At 46.4% G+C, this 27,841-nt stretch overlaps 1 protein-coding gene across 2 annotated transcripts in view; it reads right to left on the minus strand.

Moving 5' to 3' along the window:
• The window catches only part of EPB41L4B (erythrocyte membrane protein band 4.1 like 4B), a 574,953-nt gene extending 549,099 nt beyond the window's left edge, over positions 1–25,854 (minus strand). The window contains exon 1 of one of the 2 annotated variants that reach the window (XM_063922726.1): positions 24,621–24,701. Coding sequence is in view for 1 of the 2 variants with exons in the window: in XM_063922725.1 (XP_063778795.1) it covers positions 24,621–24,935 (315 nt within the window). In the remaining variant the exon portion in view is untranslated. Of the gene's footprint in view, positions 1–24,620 lie in introns of both variants that reach the window. The other variant, XM_063922725.1, reaches the window with a different exon arrangement.
• Positions 25,855–27,841: the final 1,987 nt, after the last annotated feature.

The following is a 27,841-nucleotide window of genomic DNA, read 5'->3' on the forward strand; positions in this document are numbered from 1 at the left end:
GGCAGAAACTCCATGTGCCTTTTACAGGCAGCATCACCTGTCCACTGCCGGGTTTCTAATACCCTCCTGGCAGAATGGACATTGCATTAATTCTGGATGCCAGCCGGCAAATATCCCTCTGTGCATCCTTTATATATAAGACAACGTCTTAAATATGCTCAATGTTAGCAAAATATTATCCCTGTCTTAGCGTATTAATATTATCTGACAGGGTATCAGACCACGCTGCAGCAGCACTATTTATGCTGAGGCAATTGCAGGTTTCAGTATATAACCTGAGTGTGTAAATACAGACTTCAGGATCGCCTCCTGCTTTTTATCAGCAGGTTCCTTCAAGGTGGCCGTATCCTAAGACGGCAGTGCCACCTTTTGACAAACGTGTGAGCGCCTTATCCACCCTAAGGGATATCTCCCAACGTGACCTAACCTCTGGCGGGAAAGGGTACGCCATCAGTAACTTTTTAGAAATTACCAGTTTCTTATCGGGGGAAACCACGCTTTTTTACACACTTCATTCATTCATCTGATGGGGAACAAAACACTGGCTGCTTTTTCTCCCCAAAAATAAAACCCCTTTTATGTGGTACTTGGGTTCATGTCAGAAAATGCGTAACACATTTTTCATTGCCGAGATCATGTAACGGATGTTCCTAGTGGATTGTGTATATGTCTCAACCTCGTCGACACTGGAGTCAGACTCCGTGTCGACATCTGTGTCTGCCATCTGAGATAACGGGCGTTTTTTTGAGCCCCTGATGGCCTTTGAGACGCCTGGGCAGGCGCGGGCTGAGAAGCCGGCTGTCCCACAGCTGTTACGTCATCCAGCCTTTTATGTAAGGAGTTGACACTGTCGGTTAATACCTTCCACCTATCCATCCACTCTGGTGTCGGCCCCACAGGGGGCGACATCCCATTTATCGGCCTCTGCTCCGCCTCCACGTAACCTTCCTCAACCAACATGTCGACACAGCCGTACCGACACACCGCACACACACAGGGAATGCTCTGACTGAGGACAGGACCCCACAAAGTCCTTTGGGGAGACCGAGAGAGAGTATGCCAGCACACACCAGAGCGCTATATAATGCAGGGATTAACACTATAACTGAGTGATTTTTCCCCAAATAGCTGCTTGTATACATATATTGCGCCTAAATTTAGTGCCCCCCCTCTCTTTTTAACCCTTTGAGCCTGAAAACTACAGGGGAGAGGGAGAGCCTGGGGAGCTGTCTGCACTGTGAAGAGAAAATGGCGCCAGTGTGCTGAGGGAGAAGCCCCGCCCCTTTTTCGTCTGACTTTCTCCCGCTTTTTCTGGAATACTGGCAGGGGTAATTTTACATCTATATAGCCTCTAGGACTATATATGATGTAGATTTGCCAGCCAAGGTGTCATATATTGCCCTCAGGGCGCCCCCCCCAGCGCCCTGCACCCATCAGTGACCGGAGTGTGAGGTGTACATGAGGAGCAATGGCGCACAGCTGCAGTGCTGTGCGCTACCTTGGTGAAGACCGAAGTCTTCTGCCGCCGATTTTCCGGACTCTTCATGCTTCTGGCTCTGCAAGGGGGACGGCGGCGCGGCTCCGGGAACGAACACCAAGGTCGCGTCCTGCGGTCGATCCCTCTGGAGCCAATGGTGTCCAGTAGCCTAAGAAGCCCAACCTACCACCTGTTAGGTAGGTTCGCTTCTTCTCCCCTTAGTCCCTCGCTGCAGTGAGAGTCTGTTGCCAGCAGATCTCACTGTAAAATAAAAAACCTAAATATACTTTCTTTCTAGGAGCTCAGGAGAGCCCCTAGTGTGCATCCAGATCAGCCGGGCACAAGAATCTAACTGAGGTCTGGAGGAGGGTCTTAGTGGGAGGAGCCAGTGCACACCAGGTAGTCCTAAAGCTTTCTTTAGTTGTGCCCAGTCTCCTGCGGAGCCGCTAATCCCCATGGTCCTTACGGAGTCCCCAGCATCCACTTAGGACGTTAGAGAAAATATTAACTTCATTATACAAAGTACCGTACCTGCACACAACAGCTGAGGCATATATTCTAGTCAACATTACATATAATTTTAGCAAAAGGGTAGTAAGCTAGTGTTCACTCTAGGATGTTTTAGCAGGGCGCCGCGCCCTGCCCGTTTTTTAGCAAGCAAAACCCGCCCTGCCCCTTTTGCGGCGCCCTGCTAAAACAGCCGCCGACTTCCTGCCCTCCCGGCGTGTATAGATGCCGTGCAGTGGCCACGCCCCCTAATTTGCGTGGTCGCACCCCCGTTTCGGCCGCACACATGCCCCCGGAGTCTGGCGCCATGCCCCTTTTCACTCCTAGAGTGAACACTAGTAAGCAGTATGCACTCCTACACAAGGAGATCTAAAAGAGCCAACATTTTACATTTTGTCATCAGACTGCAAATATTAACTATTCTAGCACTTGGCCTGCTGTATGTAGTCCTCCGATTGCTAGTAATGCTACTCATTTTAAGTCATTAGCATTGCCCAGAAGATGCAGCAGTGGGGACCAGGCACAGACAAAGGTCCACTGAATCTGCAGGAAATGTAAGTGATAGATAGAATCTGCCCTAGAATATCTAGCAGATCATGAGTCAGACACAGACATAACTGCACTGGTGCCTTTCGCTGCAGTCGTGCCTTTGCCTTTATGACAATGCTAGTGCAAAGTCTTTCCCTGGTGGAAAGTCATACGTCCGAATGTGCAAGGAATGAGAAGCCCACTGTCAGTGACATGTGTCACTTGATAATAGGATTTTAATGTACCTACCCGTAAATCCTTTTCTCGTAGTCCGTAGAGGATGCCGGGGTCCATTTAGTACCATGGGGTATAGACTGGTCCGCAGGAGCCTTCGGCACTTTAAGACTTGTTTACAGTGTGAACTGGCTCCTCCCTCTACGCCCCTCCTCCAGACCTCAGTATAGGAACTGTGCCCGAGGAGACGGACAAACTTTGAGAGAGGGATGTACTTTAAGCTAGTGGCGAGATGCACACCAGCTCACACCGTTCAACCATGCCGCACAACATGGCAATCAACTCAAAACATGCCAACGAGCATGAATAACTTTACAGCAACTGCTGAAAAACAACTTAACACGTGATAACTTGTTTAAGATGAAAAAATATAATGCAGGAAAAAAGGAGCACTGGGCGGGCGCCCAGCATCCTCTACGGACTACGAGAAAAGGATTTACCGGTAGGTATATTAAAATCCTATATTCTTTAACGTAATAGAGTATGCTGGGGTCCATTTAGTACCATGGGGATGTACCAAAGCTCCCAGTACGGGCGGGAGAGTGCGGATGTTCCTGCAGAACCGACTGACCAAATTTAAGGTCGTCAGCAGTCAGTTTGCCCCGGACCAAGTAGCTGCTCGGCAAATCTGTAAAGCCGAGAAACTCCGGGCAGCCGCCCAGGAAGAACCCACTTTCCTCATAGAGTGGGCCTTTACCGAACTCTGTATCGGCAATCCAGCCATAGAATGAGCATGTTGAATTGTACATCTGATCCAGCGTGTAATCGTCTGCTTAGAAGCAGGACACCCAATCTTGTTGGGATCATACAGGATAAACAATGCTTCTGTTTTCCTTATACAAGCTGTTCTCGTGACATAAGTCTTCAAATATTTGACCACATCCAAGGACTTTGAAATAGCTAAGGTGTCAGTAGCCACTGGAACCACAATAGGTTGGTTCATATGGAAAGAAGACACAACCTTTGGAAGAAATTGCTGACGTGTTCTTAGTTTAGCCCTATCTTCATGAAAGATCAAATAAGGGCTCTTGTGAGACAAGGCCCCTAACTCAGACACCCGCCTTGCGGATGCCAAGGCCAACAGCATGACCACTTTCCAAGTGAGAAACTTAACTCAACCTCTTGCAGAGGTTCAAACCAATCTGATTGAAGGAACTGCAACACCACGATAAGATCCCATGGTGCCATAGGAGGCACAAATGGTGGTTGGATGCGCTGAACCCCCTTCACGTACGTCAACTTCAGGAAGGGAAGCCAACTGTTTCTGAAAGAAAATGGACAAGGCCGAAATTTGGACCTTGATAGATCCCAATCTTAAGCCTGCATCCAAACCAGCCTGTAAAAATAGGAGAAGACGTCCTAATTGAAACTCTACCGTTGGAGAATTTTTGGATTCACACCAAGATACATATTTTCTCCAAATACGATGGTAATGTCTAGACGTTACTCTTTTCCTGGCCTGAATAAGTGTGGGAATGACTTTGTTGGGAATACCCTTTCGGGCTAGGATCTGGCACTCAACAGCCATGCCGTCAAACATAGCCGCAGTAAGTCTTGATAAACAAACGGCCCCTGCTGAAGCAGGTCCTTGCGAAGAGGAAGAGGCCGAGGATCTTCTATCAGTAACTCCTGAAGATCTGGATACCTAGCCCTCCATGGCCAGTCTGGGACAATGAGGATCGCCCAAACTTTTTCTCTTCTTATGATCTTGAGAATTTTTGGTATTAGTGGAAGTGGAGGGAACACATACACCAACTGGAACTCCCACTGGGTCACCAGTGCATCCACTGCTATTGCTTGTGGGCCTCTCGACCTGGAACAATATTTCTGAAGCTTCTTGTTGAGACGAGATGCCATCCTGTCTACTTAAGGAACGCCCCAACGACTTGCTACCTTTGCAAAGACTTCTTGGTGAAGGCCCCTTTCTCCTGGATGGAGATCGTGTCTGCTGAGGAAGTCCGCTTTCCAGTTGTCCCCTCCCGGAATGAAGATTGCGGACAGAGCTCTTGCATGTCTTTCTGCCCAGAGGAGTATTTTTGTCACCTCTGCCATTGCCGCTCTGCTTTTCATTCCGCCCTGACTGTTTATGTAAGCCACTGCTGTTACATTGTCTGACTGGATCTGTATGGGACGATCTTGAAGAAGATGCGCCGCTTGTAGAAGGCTGTTGTAAACGGCTCTCAACTCCAGAATGTTTATGTGAAGAAGTGTTTCTTGACTTGACCATCTTCCTTGGAAGCTTTCCCCTGCGTGACTGCTCCTTAACCTCGCAGACTTGCATCTGGAACCTGCGTCCCTCTAGGAGGTGAGAACTGCGTAGCCACCACAGGAGCGAGATTCTGGATTTTGTCGACAGGAGTATCCTCTAGTGCATGTGTAGATGCGATCCGGACCACTTGTCCAGTAGATCCCACTGGAACACCCTGGCATGGAATCTGCCATACTGTAGAGCCTCGTAGGCTGCTACCATCTTCCCCAGCAGGCGGATGCACTGATGAATCGACACACGTGCTGGTTTAAAAATTTGTTTGACCATCTTGTGGATTTCCAGAGCCTGTTCCACCGGTAGAAATACTTTCTGTACCTCGGTATTCCCAGAAATGATAATTTCATCGTCGGTTCCAACTGTGATTTTGGGAAGTTTATGATCCAACCGTGCTGTTTAAGCAACGTCAGGGATAGTGCAATGTTCTGCACTAACTTCTCCCTGGATCTCGCTTTTATCAGGAGATCGTCCAGGTAAGGAATTATGTTGACTCCTTTATTTTGAAGGAGAACCATCATCTCTGCCATCACCTTGTGAATACTCTCGGTGCTGTGGAGAGCCTGAATGGCAATGTCTTGAACAGGTAGTGGCAGTCCAGAAATGCAAACCTCAGGTATGCTTGATGTGGAGGGTAAATGGGAACATGCAAGTAAGCATCCTTGATGTCCACTGACACCATAAATTCCTTCTCCTCCAAGCTGGAGATTACTGCTCTCAGGGACTCCATCTTGAATTTGAATCTTTTTAGGTAAATATTCAACGATTTTAGATTTAAAAATCGGTCTGACCGAGCGTCCGGCTTCAGTACCACAAACAGGCTTGAATAAAATCCTTTTTCCTGTTGTAGCCAAGGGACTAAGGTAATTAACTCGTCTTGACATCATGTCTGTATTGCTTCAGTTATATTTCTTCCGTCTTGAACAGAAACTGGTAAGGCTGATTTGAAAAAAAGATCTTGAAACTCTAACTTGTAACCTTGGGATACTATTTGTAGTATCCAAGGATCCAGATCTGATTGTACCCAGATCTGACTGAAGAGTTTTAGACGCGCCCCCACCTGAGCGGACTCCCGCAGGGGAGCCCCAGCGTCATGCTGTGGTTTTAGCAGAAGCAGCATCTGACTTCTGCTCCTGCGATCCTGATGCTGTTGTAGGTTTCCTACCTCTTCCCCGCCCTCTTCCTGCGAAGAAGGGGGTACCTTTGGCTTTTGTGTGTTTGTTGGGCCGAAAGGACTGCATCGGATGCCAATTATATGCTTTCTTTGCAGGTGCCGCTGCATAAGGAAGAAATGATGATTTACCTGAGGTAGTCGTTGAAATCATGGCATACAGCTGGTCCCCAAATAGCGCCTCACCCTTGTAGGGGAGCGCTTCAATATTCCTTTTTGATTCTGCATTCCATTGGTGAATCCACAGTGCTCTGCGAGCTGAAATCGCCATAGCTGAGGATTTTGATCCTAATAACCCAATATCCTACATAGCTTCCACCAAGTATCCTGCAGAATACTTTATGTGACCGAGAGTTAAGACCATATCATCCTTATCAACTGTGTCTATATTTGCTAGCAAGTTTTCTGACCATTTTCCAATAGCATTACCTACCCATGCACAAGCAATGGTGGGCCTGATTAACATTCCGGTAGCCATATAAAGGGATTTTAAGGTCGTCTCTAATTTACGGTCAGCAGGCTCCTTTAATGAAGCCGACCCTGGGGCATGTAAAATGATTTTCTTAGACAACCTAGAAACTGAGGTGTCTACCATGGGGGGTGACTCCCATTTTTTCCTGTCTTCTTCAGGAAAGGGGTACGCTAAACGTATTCTTCTAAGAATATGACATTTCTTTTCTGGGTTAGACCAGGATTTTTCAAAGAATGTATTCAATTCCTTTGAAGGAGGAAAAGTTATCACCGGTTTCTTATTTAAATGAAAGTAAGCCTTTTCCTCAGGTTCAGGTGTTGTTTCTGTAATCTCTAGCACCTCCCTAATAGCAATTATCATACATTGAATGCTTTTTGCCAACTGGGGATTTGAGAGGGGTGGACCCCAAGTGTCGACACCTGTGGCGGAATCTGTGTCTGTATCACCTTGCATAATCTGCGCAAGTGACCTCTTTTGGGAACTTGAGGGGTCCCGTGTGGATGACGTGGAGGGATCAGCAAATAGTACATCCTCCAGTATTTTGTCTGTTGTTCAGACTCAGAGAATTTTCTAGAAAGCTTTAACATATAACTTTGTAATTTTCTCACCCACTCTGGCTCCTTCTGTGAGGGAAGGGCCACCACATTACACTCCTGCGTATCTAAAATGGCTTCCTCAGGGGAAGAGCTCTCTCCTTTGTCTGACATGTCACGAACGTGCACTTTCATACCACAATTAAACAGGTGAGCTGTCGGTGACAGACCCACACTAAAATCTGTCAGAGAAACGCAGAGAGATTTGCCAGCTTACACACTGCGCCCTATATGAAGAGAATTGTATATGTATATTTATTATACAAAACCTTCAGTGCTTTATTTCAATATTAGGCACGCTCACCCAATGTAATAAACACTGCCCCCCCCCCCCCTCTCTCTCTATAACACCCTGGTACTTGTTTCAGCGTTGTTATGAGGAGGAAACAGCGTCTGTCAGCTTCTCTCTGTGTGCAGGAGAAAATGGCACTGAGTGAGTGTCTGGCAAGTCTGAGGAGAAGCCCCGCCCTTCTGCCTCAGCAACAATGATTTTTATACTGGCTGGGGTTTGTAAATCAGAGGCTATACATGTATTTACCGATCTGCCAGTGAGAGTAAGGATTTTTCATGCAGCTCAGGGCGCCCCTCGCGCCCTGCACCCTGCACCCTGCACCCTGTGTTGTAAAGGGCTGTGTGTTTTGAGATGCATGCTCGCGCAGCGTCCCGCCGCTGCGCTGTACCTTTTTGCCGTCAACGATGACCAGAGGGCCCCTCTCTTGTAGGTCTCCGGTGATATACTCACCACTCTTCTGACTTCTGGCTGTGTTAGGGGGTGGTGGCAGTGCTGTGGGAGTGAGCGCTAGCCAGGCTTGGGCTATGTTCAGTACCCCTCAGGAGCTAATGGTGTCCTGTCAACGGAAGCAGAGCCATGAAACTTAATGAGAAGGTGGTTCCTACTTCCTCCCCTAAGTCCCACGAAGCAGGGAAGCTGTTGCCAGCAGCTTCCCTGTAAAATAAAAAACCTAATAAAAGTATTTTCCAGTAGAACTCTGTAGAGCTCCACTAGCGTGCGTCCAGTCTCACCGGGCCCATTTTCTAAACTGAGGTCTGGAGGAAGGGCATAGAGGGAGGAGCCAGTTCACACTGTAAAAAAGTCTTAAAGTGCCGAAGGCTACTGCGGACCCGTCTATACCCCATGGTACTAAATGGATCCCAGCATCCTCTAGGACGTTAGAGAAAACTACAATACCATATTTTCTTTATTACCTGGACAATCTTAAATCCAAGCCATGTACAGTATATCTGGTTTGATGATGTGTGAAAGGGTTTTTTGTTTTATGTTTTTTTGCTTCAGGTTGTAATTTGCAATACTATTTGTAGTTAGAGCAGCTCATGCCATAGATAAAGCCTTAGCCGAACACCAGCATACAGCTAATTACGCCTAAAAAAAAATTTTTTATAAAAACTAACACAAAAGTACTTTGCAAACAGTGCCAGTTTGCTTATATACTGTTTAAATGACAACAGTTGCTAAAATAAACAAAAGCACATACTGTACAAATCTTGTTACCAAAGAAGCAGAAAGACTGGAAAATGTCAATAGTAGTGTTTGACTTGGGAACATTAAACCAAGACCAAAAAAAAAAAATTGGTTTACCTAGAAGATTCAATCACTGTCTATGGAAATAGAAAATTGATTGCTTAATCAAAAAGGTGCAACACAAATTAATAAGTAGGCCATGACCATATCAAAAGCCAATACAAAACAAAGGTTACATATATACATAGTTTGCTATAAAGCCCGTTGATCCAGTTAAATTAAAAACAAATAATATTTAATAGTAATAATTAAGCATGAAAAAAAAATGTTACCCATTTTATTAAGACAGGGCAATAATTCAATTAAATGTGGTGATGGGATGCAATATGCATGGTTGCACACATCCTTGACACTAATGGGCCCTACACACTGGGCGATATTATTCAAAGATATGAACAATCTCGTTCATTAATGAACGAGATATATACGTTATGTTAAGAGAAATACCGTTATCAACGGTAAGTTCTTATGTCCATAGGTTTCCACAGGATAACAATGGGATATGATGGAGCGACAGCGGATTGGCACCAAACGATCACAAGCTTTCAATCCTCCCAGGATGCAAAGGGCCTGTCCATATATCCCCGCCCACTGGCTCAGGCAAATCAGTTGGATTCCAAAGCATTTAGGCAGGAGCATAATGTAGAACTCTATTCAGGGATCCGACCCCCCCGAATTTCACGTGTTTTACACGGGTCCGAGGCAGCCTCGGATCTTCCCGCCTTGCTTGGTTAACCCGAACGAGGCCGTACGGCATCATCCCGCTGTCGGATTCTTGCGAGATTCGCATTCCATATAAAGAACCGCGCGTCACCGCCATTTTCACTCGTGCATTGGAGATTGAACAGAGAGGACGTGGCTACGTTCTCTGCCTGAAAAGCTTAATATCTGTGCTGCAAATATCTGTGTTCAGTGTGCTGAAATTGTAGTGACCACCAGTATATTATAGTAGTATAGTACAATAGGCCATTGCTGTATCTTGTAGCTCTGTGACAGACTCAGTTCTAGACAGTATCCTGATCAGCGCTCAATAACTGCTGCATTTTTGTATGACCAGTATATACTATATAGTAGTGCAGTGCAGCATTTTGGTGACCAACAGTATATAGTTGTACAGTACAGTAGGCCATTGCTGTATCTTGCAGCTCCGAGTCACTGCAAGTATCCATATCTGTGCTGCATTGTTGTGAGTAGATATAGTAGTATAGTGCAGCATTTTGGTGACCACCAGTATATAGTTGTACAGTACAGCAGGCCACTGCTGTATCTTGCAGCTCCGTGTCACTGCAAGTATCCATATCTGTGCTGCATTGTTGTGAGCAGTATATAGTAGTACAGTACAGTAGGACATTGCTATTGATATACAGGTTGAGTATCCCTTATCCAAAATGCTTGGGACCAGAGGTATTTTGGATATCGGATTTTTCTATATTTTGGAATAATTGCATACCATAACAAGATATTATGGTGATGGGACCGAAGTCTAAGCACAGAATGCATTTATGTTACAAATACACCTTATACACACAGCCTGAAGGTCATTTTAGCCAATATTTTTTATAAATTTGTGCATTAAACAAAGTGTGTGTACATTCACATAATTCATTTAGGTTTCATATACACCTTATACACACAGCCTGAAGGTAATTTAATACAATATTTTTAATAACTGTGTATTAAACAAAGTTTGTGTACATTAAACTATCAGAAAACAAAGGTTTCACTATCTCACTCTCACTCCAAAAAGTCCGTATTTCGGAATATTCCGTATTTCGGAATATTTGGATATGGGATACTCAACCTGTAATAATATTACTGGCATAGAAATCCACACATTAAAAAAAGGGAGAACAAAAATGTGGAGGGTAAAATTGGGAACGATCAAGATCCACTTCCACCTGGTGCTGAAGCTGCTGCCACTAGTCATGGCAGACACTATGAAATGCCATCAACGTTGTCTGCCAAGGCCGATGCTCAATGTCATAGTAGAGAGCATGTAAAATCCAAAAAGCAAAAAGTTCAGTAAAATGATGACCCAAAAATCTAAATTAAAATCGTCTGAGGAGAAGCGTAAACTTGCCAATATGCCATTTACGACACTGAGTGGCAAGGAACGGCTGAGGCCCTGGCCTATGTTCATGGCTAGTGGTTCAGCTTCACATGAGTATGGAAGCACTCATCCTCCCGCTAGAAAAATGGAGAGTTAAGCTGGCAAAAGCTCAGCAAAGAACTGTGCGTTCTTCTAAATCACAAATCCCCAAGGAGAGTCCAACTGTGTCGGTTGCGATGCCTGACCTTCCCAACATTGGATGGGAAGAGGTGGAGCCTTCCACCATTTGCCCGCCCCCTGCAAGTGCTGGAAGGAGCACCCACAGTCCAGTTCCTGATATTCAAATTGAAGATGTCACTGTTGAAGTACACCAGGATGAGGATATGGGTGTTGCTGGCGCTGAGGAGGAAATTGACAAGGAGGAATCTGATGGTGAGGTGGTTTGTTTAAGTCAGGCACCCGGGGAGACACCTGTTGTCCGTGGGATGACTAAGGCTATTGACATGCCTGGTCAAAATACCCCCAAAAATAATAAATAAAAAATAAAAATCACCTCTTCGGTGTGGAATTATTTCAACAAAAATGCGGACAACTGGTGTCAAGCCGTGTGTTGCCTTTGTCAAGCTGTAATAAGTAGGGTTAAGGACGTTAACCACCTAGGAACATCCTCCCTTATACGTCACCTGGAGCGCATTCATCAGAAGTCATTGACAAGTTTAAAAACTTTGGGTGACAGCGGAAGCAGTCCACTGACAACTAAATCCCTTCTTCCTCTTGTACCCAAGCTCCTGCAAACCACACCACCAACTCCCTCAATGTCTATTTCCTCCTTAGACAGGAACGCCAATAGTCCTGCAGGCCATGTCACTGGCAAGTCTGACGAGTCCTCTCCTGACTGGGATTCCTCCGATGGATCCTTGAGTGTAACGCCTACTGCTCCTGGCTCTGCTGTTGTTGCTGCTGGGTGTCGAGCATCATCCCAGAAGGGAAGTCGGAAGACCACTTGTATTACGTCCAGTAAGCAATTGACTGTCCAACAGTCCTTTGCGAGGAAGATGAAATATCACAGCAGTCATCCTGTTGCAAAGCGGATAACTCAGGCCTTATCAGCTGTGTTGGTGTTAGACGTGCGTCCGGTATAAGGCTATAGTTCACAGGGACTTAGAGAATTTCTTGAGCTAGTGTGTACCCGGTACCAAATGCCATCTAGGCTCTACTTCTCTAGGCAGGCGATTACAAGAATGTACACAGACGTCAGAAAAAGAGTCACCAGTGTCCTAAAAAATGCCGTTGTACCCAATGTCCACTTAACCACGGACATGTGGACAAGTGGAGCAGGGCAGACTAAGGACTATATGACTGTGACAGCCCACTGGGTAGATGTATTGCCTCCCGCAGCAACAACAGCAGCGGCGGCACCAGTAGCAGCATCTTGCAAACGCCAACTCGTTCCTAGACAGGCTACGCTTTGTATCACCGCTTTCCATAAGAGGCACACAGCTGACAACCTCTTATGGAAACCGAGGAACATCATCGCAGATTGGCTTACCCCAATTGGACTCTCCTGGGGATTTGTGACATCGGACAACACCACCAACATTGTGCGTGCATTACATGTGGGCAAATTCCAGCACGTCACATGGTTTTGCACATTCAATTAATTTGGTGGTGCATATTTTTTTTAAAAAACGACAGGGGCGTGCAAGAAATGCTGTCGGTGGCCCGAAGAATTGCGGGCCACTTTCGGCATTCAGCCACCGCGTGCCGAAGACTGGAGCACCAGCAAACACTCCTGAACCTGCCCCACCATCAGCTGAAGCAAGAGGTGGTAACGAGGTGGAATTCAACCCTCTATATGCTTCAGAGGATGGAGGAGCAGCAAAAGGCCACTCAAGCCTATACATCTACCTACGATATAGGCAAAGGAGGGGGAATGCACCTGACTCAAGCTCAGTGGAGAATGATTTCCATGTTGTGCAACCATTTGAACTTGCCACACGTGAAGTCAGTTCAGACACTGCCAGCCTGAGTCAGGTCATTTCCCTCATCAGGCTTTTGCAGAAGCAGCTGGAGCGATTGAAGAAGGAGCTAAAACGGAGAGATTCCGCTAGGCATGTGGGACTTGTGGATGGAGCCCCTAATTCGCTTAACCAGGATTCACGGGTGGTCAATCTGTTGAAATCAGAGCACTACATTTTGGCCACCGTGCTTGATCCTAGATTTAAAGCCTACGTTGTATCTCTCTTTCTGGCAGACACAAATCTGCAGATGTACAAAGACCTGCTGGTGAGACACTTGCCAAGTCAAGCGGAACTTGACCCGCCAACAGCTACTCCTTCATTTTCTCCTGCCACTGGCGCTGCCAGGAAAAAGGATCAGATTTCCAAAACCACCCGCTGGCGGTGATGCAGGGCAGTCAGGAGCGAGAAAACGGACATCTGGTCGGACTGAAGGACCTACCAACGATTACTGACATGTCGTCTACTGTCACTGCCTATGATTCTGTCACCATTGTAAGAATGGTGGAGGATTACATGGGTGACAGCATCCAAGTAGACACGTCAGACAGTCAGGCAGGAAAAAGAGGCAATCTGAAGGCCCTTACACAAACTGGATTTAATTTTACCTAAGTTGCCCCCCCTCCAGTGTGTACGCCGAAAGAGTGTTTAGTGCAGCCGTTCACCTTGTCAGCGATCGGCGTACGAGGTTACTTCCACAAAATTTGGAGAAGATGTTCATCAAAATGAATTATAATCAATTCCTCCGTGGGAGACATTTACCAGCAATTGCCTCCAGAAAGTACACAGTACACCGGTGATGGTGGATTCCAGTGGGGACGAATTAATACTCTGTGAGGAGGGGGATGTACACAGTGAAAGGGGTGAGGAATCGGAGGATGATGATGAGGTCCACATCTTGCCTCTGTAGGGCCAGTTTGAGCAAGAAGAGATTTACTGCTTCTTTTTTTGTTGGGGGCCCAAACCAACCAGTCATTTCAGCCACAGTCGTGTGGCAGACCCGGTGGATGAAAAGATGGGTTTGTTAAAGTGTGCATGTCCTGTTTATACAACATAAGGGTGGATGGGAGGGCCTAAGGACAATTCCATCTTGCACCTCTTTTTTATTATTGATTTATTTATCTATCTTTGCATCATGTGCTGTTTGGGGCCAATTTTTTTAAGTGCCATCCTGTCTGACACTGCAGTGCCACTCCTAGATGGGCCAGGTGTTTGTGCCGGCCACTTGGGTCGCTTAGCTTAGTCATCCAGCGACCTCGGTGCAAATTTTAGGACTAAAAATAATATTGTGAGGTGTTCAGAATAGACTGGAAATGAATGAGTGGAAATTATGGTTAGTGAGGTTAATAATATTATAGGATCAAAATTACCCCCAAATTCTATGATTTAAGCTGTTTTTTTTTTGTTTTTTTTAAACACCCGAATCAGACAAAAAAATTTAAAGGGAGGTTTTGCCAAAACGCGTCCGCAGAACCAAAACACAAAACCCGAAACAAATTACGGTGCACAGAGGGAAGAGTTTAGAGAGTATAAAGATCCTCAAATCAGGTGCGTCAGGGTGGGATCCCTGTGGAAACTTGTGGACATAGGAGAAATACCGTTATCAATGGTAAGTTCTTACCATAACGTATATTTTTCCGGCAGGGTCCACAGGATAACAAAGGGATTTCCCAAAGCAATTTTAGTGGTGGGGACGCTCCTGATTAGACAGAAGAACCTTACGCCCGATTTCAGTTTCATGAGAGGCAAAAGTATCCAAGGCATAATGTCTAATGAATGTGTTAATGGAAGACCATGTGGCTGCCTTACATTTCGGTTCTGCTCAAGCACCATGTTGAGCTTCCCATGAAGGTTCTACCTTACGTGTAGAGTGAGCAGAGACATTAGCCGGAACAGGGAGATCAGCTTGAGAATATGCTTCTGAAATAGTCATCCAAAGCCATTCCCTCTTGTGAAATCCATAGAGGATGAAGAGAGAATCTGTCTTCCTGATGGCACTGGTATGATCCATGTAGATCCTTAATGCCCGGACTACGTCCAGCGACACATCTCCCGCAGAAAATCCCGATACCTGAAAAGCCGGGACTACAATTTCTTTGTTAAGGTGAAACTTAGATACCACCTTAGGAAGATAAAGCAGTTCTCAGAACTAGGTCTGGTTATCTGGATTAAAAAAAAAAAAAAAAAAAAATCAGCAAAGGAGATTTACATGACAGTGCTCCTAAATCTGATACTCTTCTAGCTGATGCCATAGTAGGTAGAAAGAGAACTTTAGCCGTCAACTATTTAAGATCCACTTTATTAAGTGGTTCAAACGGAGCAACTTGAAGAGCTTTGAAAACCAGACTTAAATCCTAAGGTACTGCAGGAGGAACAAAAGGCGGTTGAATGCGCAGCATTCCCTGGAAAAAAAGTATGCACATCCTGTAGATTGGTTCCAAAAGAAAATAGCCATACAGTCAATGCTGATACTTGTACTCTCAAGGAGGCCACCTTCAAACACTTATCCATTCCTGCCTGAAGGAAATCTAAGACTCTGGATACTCTGAAAGATTTTGGGTCCATAATTCTTTCACTGCACCAATGAATATAGGCTTGCCATATTCGGTGATAAATGCGAGTAGAGGAGGGTTTCCTTGCTCTGAGCATAGTTTGAATTACCTGTTGTGAAAAACCTCTTGACTTCAGGATAGAGGTTTCAATAGCCATGCCATCAAAGACAGTCGATCCAGATGCCTGCGATAACAAGGACCCTGCATCAGTAGATCTGGACGTTGAGGGAGCAGAATTGGAGCATCCATCGACATCCTCTGCAGATCTGTCTACCAATGCCACCTGGGCCAATCCAGATCTATTAGAATCACGGCCCCCTTTGCTTGCTTTATTTTCCTCACCACCCTGGGTAACAGGATGATCGGAGGAAACAGATATGCCAGATGAAAGTCCCATTTCACTGACACTGCGTCCACAAGGATCACTCTGGGATCCTTTGTCCTTGACCCGTATGCTGGTACTTTGTAGTTCAGATGGGACACCATGAGCTCTACCTCTGGCAACACCCACTTGTCTACTAGAGTCTGAAATACTTCCGGGTGTAGAGCCCATTCGCTTGCTTGAATGGTGTGTCGACTGAGAAAATCCACTTCCCAGTTTACGACTCCTGGAATGAACATTGCGGACAAGGCTGGAAGATGGAGTTCTGCACACTTTAGTATGTGACTTACCTCCTTCATTGCTTTTTTGCTAAGAGTTCCTCCCTGATGGTTGAGGTACGCTGCTGCCGTTGCATTGTCCGAGCGGATATGGACTGGTTTTCCTTGCAGAGTGTCCTTTGCCTGAATCAGTGCCAAGTATATAGCCCGAAGTTCAAACAGGTTTATTGGCAGGCAACTTTCTTCTGTGGTCCACTGTCCTTGGAACCATAATTTTTCGGACACTGCTCCAAAGCCCTGAAGACTGGCATCCATTGTCAGGATCTCCCAATCTGATATTCAAAAGGGCCTCCCCTTGTCTAGATGGGATGTCTGTAGTCACTAGGCTAATGACCTTTTCACCTTTACTGGAAGTACCATCGACTGTTTCTTTATTGTCTGATGTACTCCATTCCATCATACCAGAATCAGACGCTGCAGATGTCTTGAGTGGAATTGTGCAAACTCCACCATGTCGAATGTTGACACCATGAAACCCATCACTCGCATTGCTGCGTGAATTGATATTGTTTGACTGTGTAACAACTCCCGAGTCATTAACTGCACCTTGGCTATCTTGTTCCGTGGTAAAATTATTTTCTGCAGACTTGAATCCAATACAGCCCCCAAGTGAATCATCCGTTGCGACGGAATCAGAGATGACTTTGCCCAATTTATGAGCCATCCATGTTTCTGTAGACAAGTTATTATCTGTTGGAGATGGCTCAAGAGCAATTCCTGGGATTGTGCCAGGATTAAAAGATCGTCGAGGTATGGAAAAAATTCTTATCCCCTGCTTGCGGAGATATGCTGCCATAAACACCATAATCTTGGTAAAATACTCTGGGGGCTGTGGCTAACCCAAAGGGTAAGGCCTGGCACTAAAAATGTTGCTAGAGGATAGCGATCCTGAGGTAACACTGATGAGACAATGCTATAGGAACATCCAGGTAAGCATCCTGTATATCCAGAGATACCATGTATTCCCCTGGTTCCATGGCTAAAACTATGGAGCGTAACGTCTCCATGTGGAACCGTGGTACCCAAATGTATTTGTTTAACATTTTGAGATTGAGCCGAAATGACCCATTTGGCTACTGAACCAAAAACAGGTTGGAGTAAAAACCCTGTCCCCGTTGTGCTTGGGGGTACTGGAATAATTACTCCCGACTGAAGCAATTTCTGAACTGCTTCTTGCAGGGCTCTGGCCTTCGCCTCTATACGAGAAGGACTGGTGCAGAAGAACTTTCAAGGAGGCTGCTTCTTAAAAGGGAAAACATAACCCAGAGATACCGCTTCTTGCACCCAAGCATCTGTTGTCGACTGCTGCCATATGTGTGCAAACTGAAGAAGTCAGCCCCCTAGGGGTCCCCCAGGCAGAGGCCAGCACCATCAAACTGATGGCTTATGTTCTGGTTTGGAAGCTAGCCCTCTGATGGCCCATTTCTTCTTTGCCTTACCAAACTTATTGTATTGGGGCTGCTTAGAATCACTTTTTCCTTTTGTTTTTCCTTCCAACCGAAATCCCAAACCCCTAGGCCTGGGGTTATAATTGGCACGAAACCTGACCTTCTTGGATTCTGCTTCTGACTCCAGAATATCTGTCAATTCCTTACCTAACCAACCTATTCCCAACAAAAGGCAAAGATTCCAGAACCTTCTTAGATTCTGAATCAGCTTTCCATGTACGTAGCCAAATTGCTCTGCGAGCAGCTACCTTTAAGGCTGACGCTTTGGAAGCAGTAGTACCCATATCTATTGCTGCTTCTTCTAAGAAACCCGCAGCCTGCTTCATGTGATCTACACTGGATTCCCTCCCTAGAAGGTGCCGAAAGCTCGTATTCCAGTGCATCCGCCCATTCAGCTACCGCCTTTGCCATCCAAACTGAAGCCATAGCTGGCCTTATGACTGCCCCTGATAGAGAAAATCGAATGACGAATGACGTGCGTATCTACATTAGGAGGCACTTCTCTTTTTTAACAGTCCCTAGTTGGAAAGGTGTTACAGGAATCCCATTTTTTGGGAATTCTATATTTTTTATTGGGTGTAGCCCAAGCTTTCTCCATGATTTCCGTCAGCTGACCTGACCCTGGAAACTCGACCCTAACTGTTTTGGGACGTTTAAACACAGGTGCCTTAGTTTTAACACCGGCTCTGCTGAATCCACTAGGGATAGAATAACCTTCATTGCTCCAATTAATTCAGCTATATCCTCTGAGCTGATACCTTCTACCTGTTCTTCATATGCTAAAGCAGAGTATATAGAGCTATCATCATCTGATATATCATCCTGTGTAGCCTGTGAATTTGATGATATATTTACACTGTTTATCAGCTTGTTTCCTTGGAGAAGCTGTTGGGGCTATACCGTAAGAAGGGAGCTGCATGTATGGGTTAAAAGTGTACCCTACTCCTAAGATTGAAGCTGTAGGGACTACCCGTTCAGCTATACTGGACAAGGTCTGTGCAAACATAGCCCAAGGTGGATCCACCTGCCGTTGAACAGCGTTTGCTGAAATGCAAAACAATTTGTACATAACCCATCATGTGCCAGTTCCTGAGAGGATAATCCCACTTAGGCAGGACAAACACGTTAGGAGTGTTGGCGTTACTGTTAATGTAACCATCACCTTTGCAGCTCTTAGATATCATAAATAATCATCTTTTCACAGTGTACTACACAATTTGTGACTGTAATCACTTTACTATATTTAAAGTGATATCAATCTGACCCCATCCCATGCACCAGCATTGAGGCTCAGAAGAAACCACTAACATATATAAAGTCAGCAATCACACTAGCAGTCAATCACGTTATATATTAGTCATATTATCAACTACAAACACATTTTTGTAGGAGTACATATTACTGAATTCTGTTCTATACAGATCTTTAACGTATTCAGACGCATTGCGAAGAAAACCACAGTAATGTACAGAGACTCATATGAAATAGGCACTAAAGTTAACTATTCATACTGACAAAAAGTAGATAGAAATGTAATGCTGTATAACCCATACTCAGTAGAGTGGGATACAGGGAGACTCACCCCACTTCCAAGAACGATCAATACGTTCGAGAACGCTGAGTGGATCCAGACGCTACTAGTGTACACTGCCGCTCCGGGTACTTTTAGTGAACACAGACGCACCGGTCATACAGATGCCTGTACTGCGACCCGGTCTCCTCGCGGTAGCTCTTAGTGTACATAGACGCAGCGGCCTATGCTGCGACCGAGAACCCTCATGGTAGCATCTGAGACGGAAATGAGGCAATCAGTTCATGGCGGGAGACCAACGGAAACTGGTCATGAACTGGGGGGAGGGGCGTCCAGGAGAGCGTCTGACTCCCCACCGCTGACATCAACCCTATGGATCGCAGCCTCATACTATTCCTGGTGCCATATAATCCCTAAGGCCTAGCGCTGGAGCACCCGTGGTGGCGGCGAACCAGCTACTGTTTGGTAGTCTCCTCCCAATACAGTGCGGCTTTGTCCGTTATTCCCCTTCTAAGTGGAACCGATGCCTTACCTTCTCCCCATGCTCTGGCCACAGCCTGGTAACGTCTGCTGGACCTGCTAGCATATCCGACACAGACGCTCGTCGAGACAGCACTTGTACCGTGGGTAAGCGTTGTTGTGACCCGGCGGAGAGTTGTTGGAGCGACTCTTTCCAATATGCGTATAAGACGCTGTTAGGAAAAAAAAAAAAATCACTCAAAAAACGTAGTAAGACTATACAAATAAAAGAAAGCTTACGGCTGCCAAACACAGCAGCCCTCTGACCATGGTCCAGCTCCTGCCGCACCAAACAAAAAACGGATTTGCCTGAGCCAGTGGGCGGGGACATATGGACTGGCCTGTTGCATCCTGGGATGACTGAAAGCTTGTGGTCGTTTGGTGCCAATCCGCTGTCGCTCCATCATATCCCATTGTTATCCTGTTGATAACCTGTGGACCCTGCTGGAGAAACCGTTCATATCTTTCAGTGTGGAGGCAGCAACGATGAACGATGCGCGGCCCCGCATACGGTAGCCCAACATTGTTCAGTTTACTTGTTCATTTTCACAAGCACAACCATCGATGGTCGATGGTTTAAAACCAACACTTGAGACCCATCAATGGTCAGCATCAATGGCACACCGCCAACTGCCATCTAAAGCCAGCAGCCAGTGTTCACCATGTGAAAAAACATCGATGTTAAAACTACTGTATTTACCATTTTTTCAGATCAATGTTGGTTCCGAATCATTGATTTTTTGATAGGCATCCCTAGGTGCTAGTTAAAATGAATAATGTCGCAGACACAATGTGCAAAGTGCTGCTGTAATTTATTTATCACCAGTTATTCATATAGCACACACATATTCCACAGCAATTTACATAGAATTTTTGGCCATTCAAACCAGTCCCTGCCACAGTTGAGCTTACAATCTATATTTTCTAGCACATTTACACGTAAACACAGTCACACTAGGGTTAATTTTATCAGAAGCCAAATAACATACGAGTATATTTTTAGATTGGAAGAGGAAACCCAAGCATATATGTGGAGAATATACAAACTCCACACAGTTAGGGCTATGGTGGGAATTGAACCCATGACCTCAGTGCTATGAGGCAGTAATTCTAACCATTACACCATCCATACTGTAATGAGTATTCCCGTGGCACAATGGGGCTAATTCAGATCCCAAGGGACCTGTATCCGGATGCGTAAAGTACTGATGTTCGGTACTTTTCTCATGCACAGGACCATCTCTGCTTAGGCACAAATGGGTCCTGCAACACAGGATGTAGTACTGCATCAGACTGTCAGTGACTGACTTTTAATAGACACCTCCTGCTGTATTTACATACAGAGCTATTGTAGCCCCATTGTACTTTACTGAATTGAATAAAGGTCGGGGGGGGGGGGGGGGGATTAATTTCTCTATGATGGCCATAAAGTGCCTCCAGAACAATCGAGTGAAGGAGCTTTAAGTCCAGTAACCTCTAATTTTTTGGGGGTGCAATCGATAGAGGTGCATAGGAGAATTAGTTATGTTTGCACATAACACCATGGTTTATTGTAACCAGTCTTACTAAATTAAAATAGGTTTTAGATAATAAGCAAGCTTGTACAAGTTTTAGTACAGCACCACTTACACCCCTTTCACACCGACATAGCCGGGTCGCACCCGGGAATATGTACACAGGTGTTTCCCAGGTGCGACCCGGCTCGAGACCCCTTTCCGACTTGCGGCCTGACCCAGCATATTGCGCCACCTCCACCTATGCAGAGAACAGGTGCCGAGTCGCCTTGACCCGGTTTACCCGTTCACACTGCACAGCATCCCAGGACGATTCCGGATTCAACCCAGGTCGAGACCTGGGATGAAATGCTGGGACGCTCGACCCGGGATATTCTTTCTAGACCCTTTCATACTGAGCAAATTCCCGGGTTGATGCGCGTTCATGTGCAATAACCAGGGAAATATTTGTCAGTGTGAAAGAGGTATTAGTAGTAACATAAGAACAACAATTTCTCTACACCATTGACATATGTAAGCTAGTGTTGTACAACTAATAGACCTATTCGAAACGTAATTTTAGTATGAACTGCATCTCCAAGCTTATACCCCTTTTCCACTTGTAGCACGGGTCGCAGTTGGGAGCCTGACACGGCTGTGACAGGTTCACTACGATATGCCGGTGGTCGGGCTCCCGGCGACCAGCATACCGGCGCCGGAAGGCCGACCGCCGGCTTACCGACAGTGTGGTGAGCGCAAATGAGCCCCTTGCGGGCTCGCTGTGCTTGCCACGCTAAGCTATTTTATTCTCCCTCCAGGGGGGTCGTGGACCCCCACGAGGGAGAATAAGTGTCGGTATGCCGGCTGTCGGGATCCCGGCGCCGGTATACTGTGCGCTGAGATCCCGTCAGTCGGCATACTGAAGACCACCCGGCTGCGACCCGTGCTACAGCCCCCTTCTACACTACCTCACACCAACCCGGCATATTGCCCGGGTTGCTGACGCAGCAGGGGCGGCGCTGCGAGATCACATGATCCCTCCCAGCACCACCCTTCCATACACTACACAGCTTACCAGGCTTGTAATGACTTTCAAAGTACAGTACATGGACCTACATCTCCCCTAGATTTAATATAACCCCAGAAAAACAGTATGTACACTACAATAATACAACCATAGAATTACATCGGCTAAGAACCATTTGGCCCATCTAGTCTGCATGTTTTTGAAATTACATTTTAACCTAAATGACATATTTAAATATTAACCAAAGATACATTTTTGTGTCTTGAAACCACCATGTCCAAAATAATGTACCTTATAAAACTCAAATAATTGGTCCATTTGCACAATAAAGTGAGCAAAATGTTGCAACCCAGTTGTAAGTAGTGCTCATCACTTGACATAACATACACACAATGCAGTTTTTAAAAAATTCCAAGTATTCAGATATACAGCATGTACAAATGCTGGTAAATGCTCAGATAAAACACTATAATTTCAAGTTGCAGGAAAAGTCATTTTAATAAATGTGCATTTTAAATAATGGTGGAAAACTGAAGGTGTGATGCATTATTTAAATTCAGTAGACACATGTTTTGACGGTCACAACACAGATTATTGGTTCTAATTATCATTTTACCAGTAACCACTTTAACAGAAAACATCATCAGTCTGCAAAATATATTAAAAAAAGGAATGGTGCAGTTTATGGATTTTTTTTTTTTTTTAATCTTGTACAGTAATACCCCTTTTCCACTGTAGCACGGGTCGCAGCCGTACCCATGCTACAGCCCCCTATTCCCACAGCACTCACTAATAGTGAGGCGGCAGGGGCGGCACTGGGAGATCACATGATCTCCCAGCGCCGCCCTCCCATACACTGGACCCTTGACACGGCTCCCGTTCACACTAGACAGCTTACCGAGTTGAACACGTGTTCAACCCAGCTAGCTACCCGGGTAGGATTCCCGGATCACTTGATCCGGGAATTTGCAGGGGGTACCCTTTTCCACTAGGGAAAAACACAGGTAAATGCGTGCCCCCGTGCATTTACCCGTGTTTTAAAAGCTAGTGGAAAAGGGGTATTAGTGTTCATGACAAGCGGTCACTATAATGTCAGGATCCTCATATTCTCTGTGTAGAAATGAAATAGGTGGTAGTGTGAATCAGTGTAGTTCGCAGATCACGTGTTCGAGCAATCAGCAGCCTATATGATCTATAGTCAGGGTCGGACTGGCCCACCGGGGTACCAGGGAAACCACCGATAGGCCCCACTGCTTGAGTGCCCACTCCTTCCTCTAGGGATCAGGTTCCAGACTGTGCACTTGTATTGTACATGGTAGATATGTTGCATTACATACCTCCCAACATGACCCTCTCCAGGAGGGACAGAATGCTCTGCTCCTGGACTTCCCTCTTACTACTTATTGCTGGCACCTGTGCTGAAACCCCTTTCTTATCCATTAACCTGTTCAACACAGGTGCAGGCAATCATAAATTTAGAAAGAAAAAAAAATCTAGAAGCAGAGCATTGTGTCCCTCCTGGAGAGGGCCATGTTGGGAGTTATGCATTACACTGCACTCAACTATTGTGTATTTCAAGCCTCTATGGAGGCTGGCCACACCCCTAAGTATGGGCCCCTATAACTGCATTCCCCCGGAATGCCCTTCATGCCCCAGTCCGACATTGTCTATAGTATAATGACCCTGGACTTTGCTTGCAGTGTACTAACTTTCCTTATTGTCTGTACAGGCAGTGTACACTGTCTAACAGGCACCTTGTTGGCACTCTTCAGGGTAATGGCAGAGCCTCCAACATGACCCGCCCTACTAGGTACAAAATGCTCTGTTTCTGGACTTCCCTTTTAATTTATTATTGCAATCACCTGTGAAGAAACAGCTTTCTTATCATTTAACTAGTTCAGCACAGGTGAAGGAAATCATAAATTAAGAGGGAAGTCCAGGAACAGAGCATTTTGTACCTAGTGGGGCGGGTCATGTTGGAGGGTCTGTAATGGGTAGGTTCCCTACAGGAGCAGCAGTGGGATAAGGTGAAAAATCCGGGTGTGGTATTGAAAGTCAACAGTAACTAGGTCGACCACTATTGGTCGACAGGGTGTCTAGGTCGACATGTTCTAGGTCGACAGGTCAAAAGGTCGACATAAGTTTTTAATGTTATTTTGGTGTCGTTTTCTTCGTAGAGTGACCAGGAACCCCAATTAGTGCACCGCTTCGCTCGCCATGCTTTGGGCATGGTGCCTTCGCTCCGCTATATACTACAGATTACCGTTCCAATCGTAGTCCACGCGGATCGTTAAGTATGAAAAGGTTCAAAAAAAAGAAAAAAAATTGTGAAAAACTCATGTCGACCTTTTGACCTGTCGACCTAAAGACCCTGTCAACCTAGTTACTGTCGACCAATAGTGGTCGACCTAGTTACTGTCGACTTTCAATCCGGATCCCGTAAAATCCAATGTACCAACTACATTACGTGGAAGTGTCACTGCCATTTACTGGTATATGCTGCACTACTGCCATAAGAGACACATGCGTGTACTTACTGGCAGATCCACGCTGACGTCTATCCCGTCCAATAGAAGCACCTTACACGTTAGCACTGACTTGCTCTCCCCAGCCGCTGGTATGTGGACTGTGGTTCCTCCACTAACCACTAGGGGAGGCAAAGGAGTCTGGTGTGAATACAGCAACCCAGCAGCAGCGGAGGATGCTGCTCTTCCAGTGGCCCTCATCACTATTGCTCCTCCGTCCCTTTCATCTCTGGCAGCAGCAGCGATGCGAGAGGCGGCCGCAGCTCTCCCTCCGTGCCGCTGCATCGACCGCCGGCCAAAGGTCCTCCGCAGGAACCGCAGCATCATCGTTCACCACCTCCTGGCCGCTTTCCTCCTCCCTCTTTGGCCCTCTCCTCCTCTTCCTGGATAATAAAGCTTTATGCACCTCTCCAGCACAGCCCTGAGGAAAAGTGCTCTGCGCAACGTGAGCACTAGATCGTATCCAATCACTCCCAGCGACACTAATAGATCAATACTGTGACAGCAAGTCTGGGCACTGTGTATAGCAAGGTGTGAGTTACTAGTGCTCTCATGAAGATTGGCAAATAAAAGTATTATTAAACGTCCTTGTATAAATCCAAATGCAAACGAAGATCCTCATATAATTCTCCAATAAAGCGAGTGAGAAACCACAACAAAGCAATTAGACCAGATCAGGTGGGTGTGTGCCCCCCTTTCAGATCAGACACCTGGCGAGAACTTCCACATGTACAGAGCTGCGGTCCTGTTCCAGGGAAAAGTTTCGGAAGGTTTCGTCGATCTCCGTTCCTGCTGCTCACCTTAGTGCTGCTGCCTGGCAGGACACGGAGACTCGGCGCAGGCACTAGTACACATCGCTAAAGAGCAGAAGCTGCAGCCACTTATTATACCGGAGAGCCTGGAATACCAATACTCACACCCAACCTGGCTGCTGGAAATACTGTTCTGATGATCCTAAATTAATGATCTGCTGGGAAGTCCTTAATGCAGAACAGGATTTAGACGTATCATTCACTGGATCTACAAGTAATCGGAAACGCAGTATAGGTATATAGCACAGCCCAGAAGATCTGTTGCTTCTTTCACTGAAAGCCTCCGAAAAAATATATAAATATTCTTAATTTCTTCCGTGTTGCTCTGTGTCTTTCTATTGCATGCAGTTGTTGGATCTGGTCTCTTCCTCCTCTTCTGGCAAACTGTAATGACACAGACATGGGTTTGTTTAGTTTTCCCCTCCCTCATTCCTCCTCCTCTTTCTGTGTCGTTTTCTTTGCCTTTCACTGTGTCTCCTCCCTCCAGTGTTGTTTGGCTGATTTCCCAGCTATTCTGTTGACAAGGCTGCAGCAGGTGTTTTAACTAGAGAGGTGCACCGGAAATTTTTCGGGTTTTGGATTCGGTTCCACTGCCGTGTTTTGGATTCGGATGTGTTTTGGAAAAACATCCCTTAAAAAATTTTGTCGGATTCGGGTGTGTTTTGGATTCGGGTGGTTTTTTCAAAAAACCCTAAAAAACAGCTTAAATCATAGAATTTGGGGGTCATTTTGATCCCATAGTATTATGAACCTCAATAACCATAATTTCCACTCATTTCCAGTCTATTCTGAATAGTGATGAGCGAGGTTCGGTTTTACTCGGTTTTACTCGGTTCTCAAAACGGCATCTTATTGGCTATCCAAAACACGTGACATCCGTGAGCCAATAAGATGCCGTTTTGAGAACCGAGTAAAACCGAGTAAAACCGAATCCGCTCATCACTAATTCTGAACACCTCACAATACTATTTTTAGTCCTAAAATTTGCACCGAGGTCGCTGGATGACTAAGCTAAGCGACCCAAGAGGCCGGCACCAGGGCCGGCGCTACCATTAGGCAGCTTTAGGCAGCTGCCTATGAGCGCCGGCCACTGGAGGGCGGCACTATAAGATGATTAGAACATGCTTTCTTTATTCTCTCCTGCTCTTCCGTAAGAGATGAGGAGCAGGAATGTTGTAGCTGCTCAGTTGCGGCCGCCCCCCCCCCCCAGTGATAGCACCTTGCCTTGCATAATCCTGACCTGGCCCCCGCTCCATTACAACATACTCAAACTGATCCCTGCACCCCCTGCCCCTCCGATCTCGAGCATGATGCCTGCACCCATCCCTCCCCCTCCCACCAATTGCCGGCTCTGGCATGTGTCTTGTCTCCCCCCAACCCCCTCGTTCCCATGGCGAATTGCGGACTGGGGGGTGCAGCATATTACTATTAGTCACCCCCCCTCCCCTCCACAGGCTCAGAGGTTATGCTCCCGCGAGTGTCCCCCCCCCCTCCCCCCGTGATTGCGGACGGCTGTCCCCCTACACCTGTTGCCGCGAGTGCAGGTTCAGTTCCGGCGCCCATATGCGAATTCCAGCTTCCAGCCAGCCCCCCAGTGACATATTCCGGCAGTTTACCTGCTGCCCCCCCCCCCTGCTACGAGTGCAGGCTCCAATGTGTTACTCATTAGAGTAACCATATTACCCCCCCCCCCCCTCATCCTGCCGCGACTCTCTCACTGCCCCCCCCCCCCCCCCATGCACCATACCCCGTAGCACACGCAGGGGGGGGGTTATGGGCACCCAGAAATTCCCCCTGATGGACTGCATTGTGCATTCCTTATTTTAGAAAGCCACGAACGCGATCGCGATCGCAGCTGCCGCTGCGGGGATGAGGGATCTATTGCCGGCATAGTGGCCTGCAGATACTGGGAGCTACTGTGCAATGCTGTGGTGTGTCCTCATCATTCCAGTGGCTGTTCTGTGGCTGGCAGTGTCTCTTCTCTCCAGCCCAGGTACATATATGTGCAGTACAATGTATATGTTTGTTTAAATGTACAGTATGTGTGTGTTGTGTTGTGTTTGTGTTATGTATGTTTGTGTGTGGAGTGTATGTATAGTCTGTGTATTTTGCCTACAAACACACACACTGTAACTGTCGTCTCTCTCACTGTCGTCACTCTCCCTGTCGTCCCTGTCGTCACTCTCTCTCCCTGTCGTCACTCTCCCTGTCATCATTGTCTCCCTGTCGTCACTCTCCCTGTCGTCACTCTCCCTGTCGTCACTCTCTCTCTCCCTGTCGTCACTGTCTCTCTCTCCCTGTTGTCACTGTCTCTCTCTCCCTGTCGTCACTGTCTCTCTCTCCCTGTCGTCACTGTCTCTCTCTCCCTGTCGTCACTCTCTCTCTCCCTGTCGTCACTCTCTCTCTCCCTGTCGTCACTGT

This window comes from Pseudophryne corroboree, chromosome 5, assembly GCF_028390025.1.
Source record: "Pseudophryne corroboree isolate aPseCor3 chromosome 5, aPseCor3.hap2, whole genome shotgun sequence".
In the NCBI taxonomy this organism is placed as follows: Eukaryota; Metazoa; Chordata; class Amphibia; order Anura; family Myobatrachidae; genus Pseudophryne; species Pseudophryne corroboree.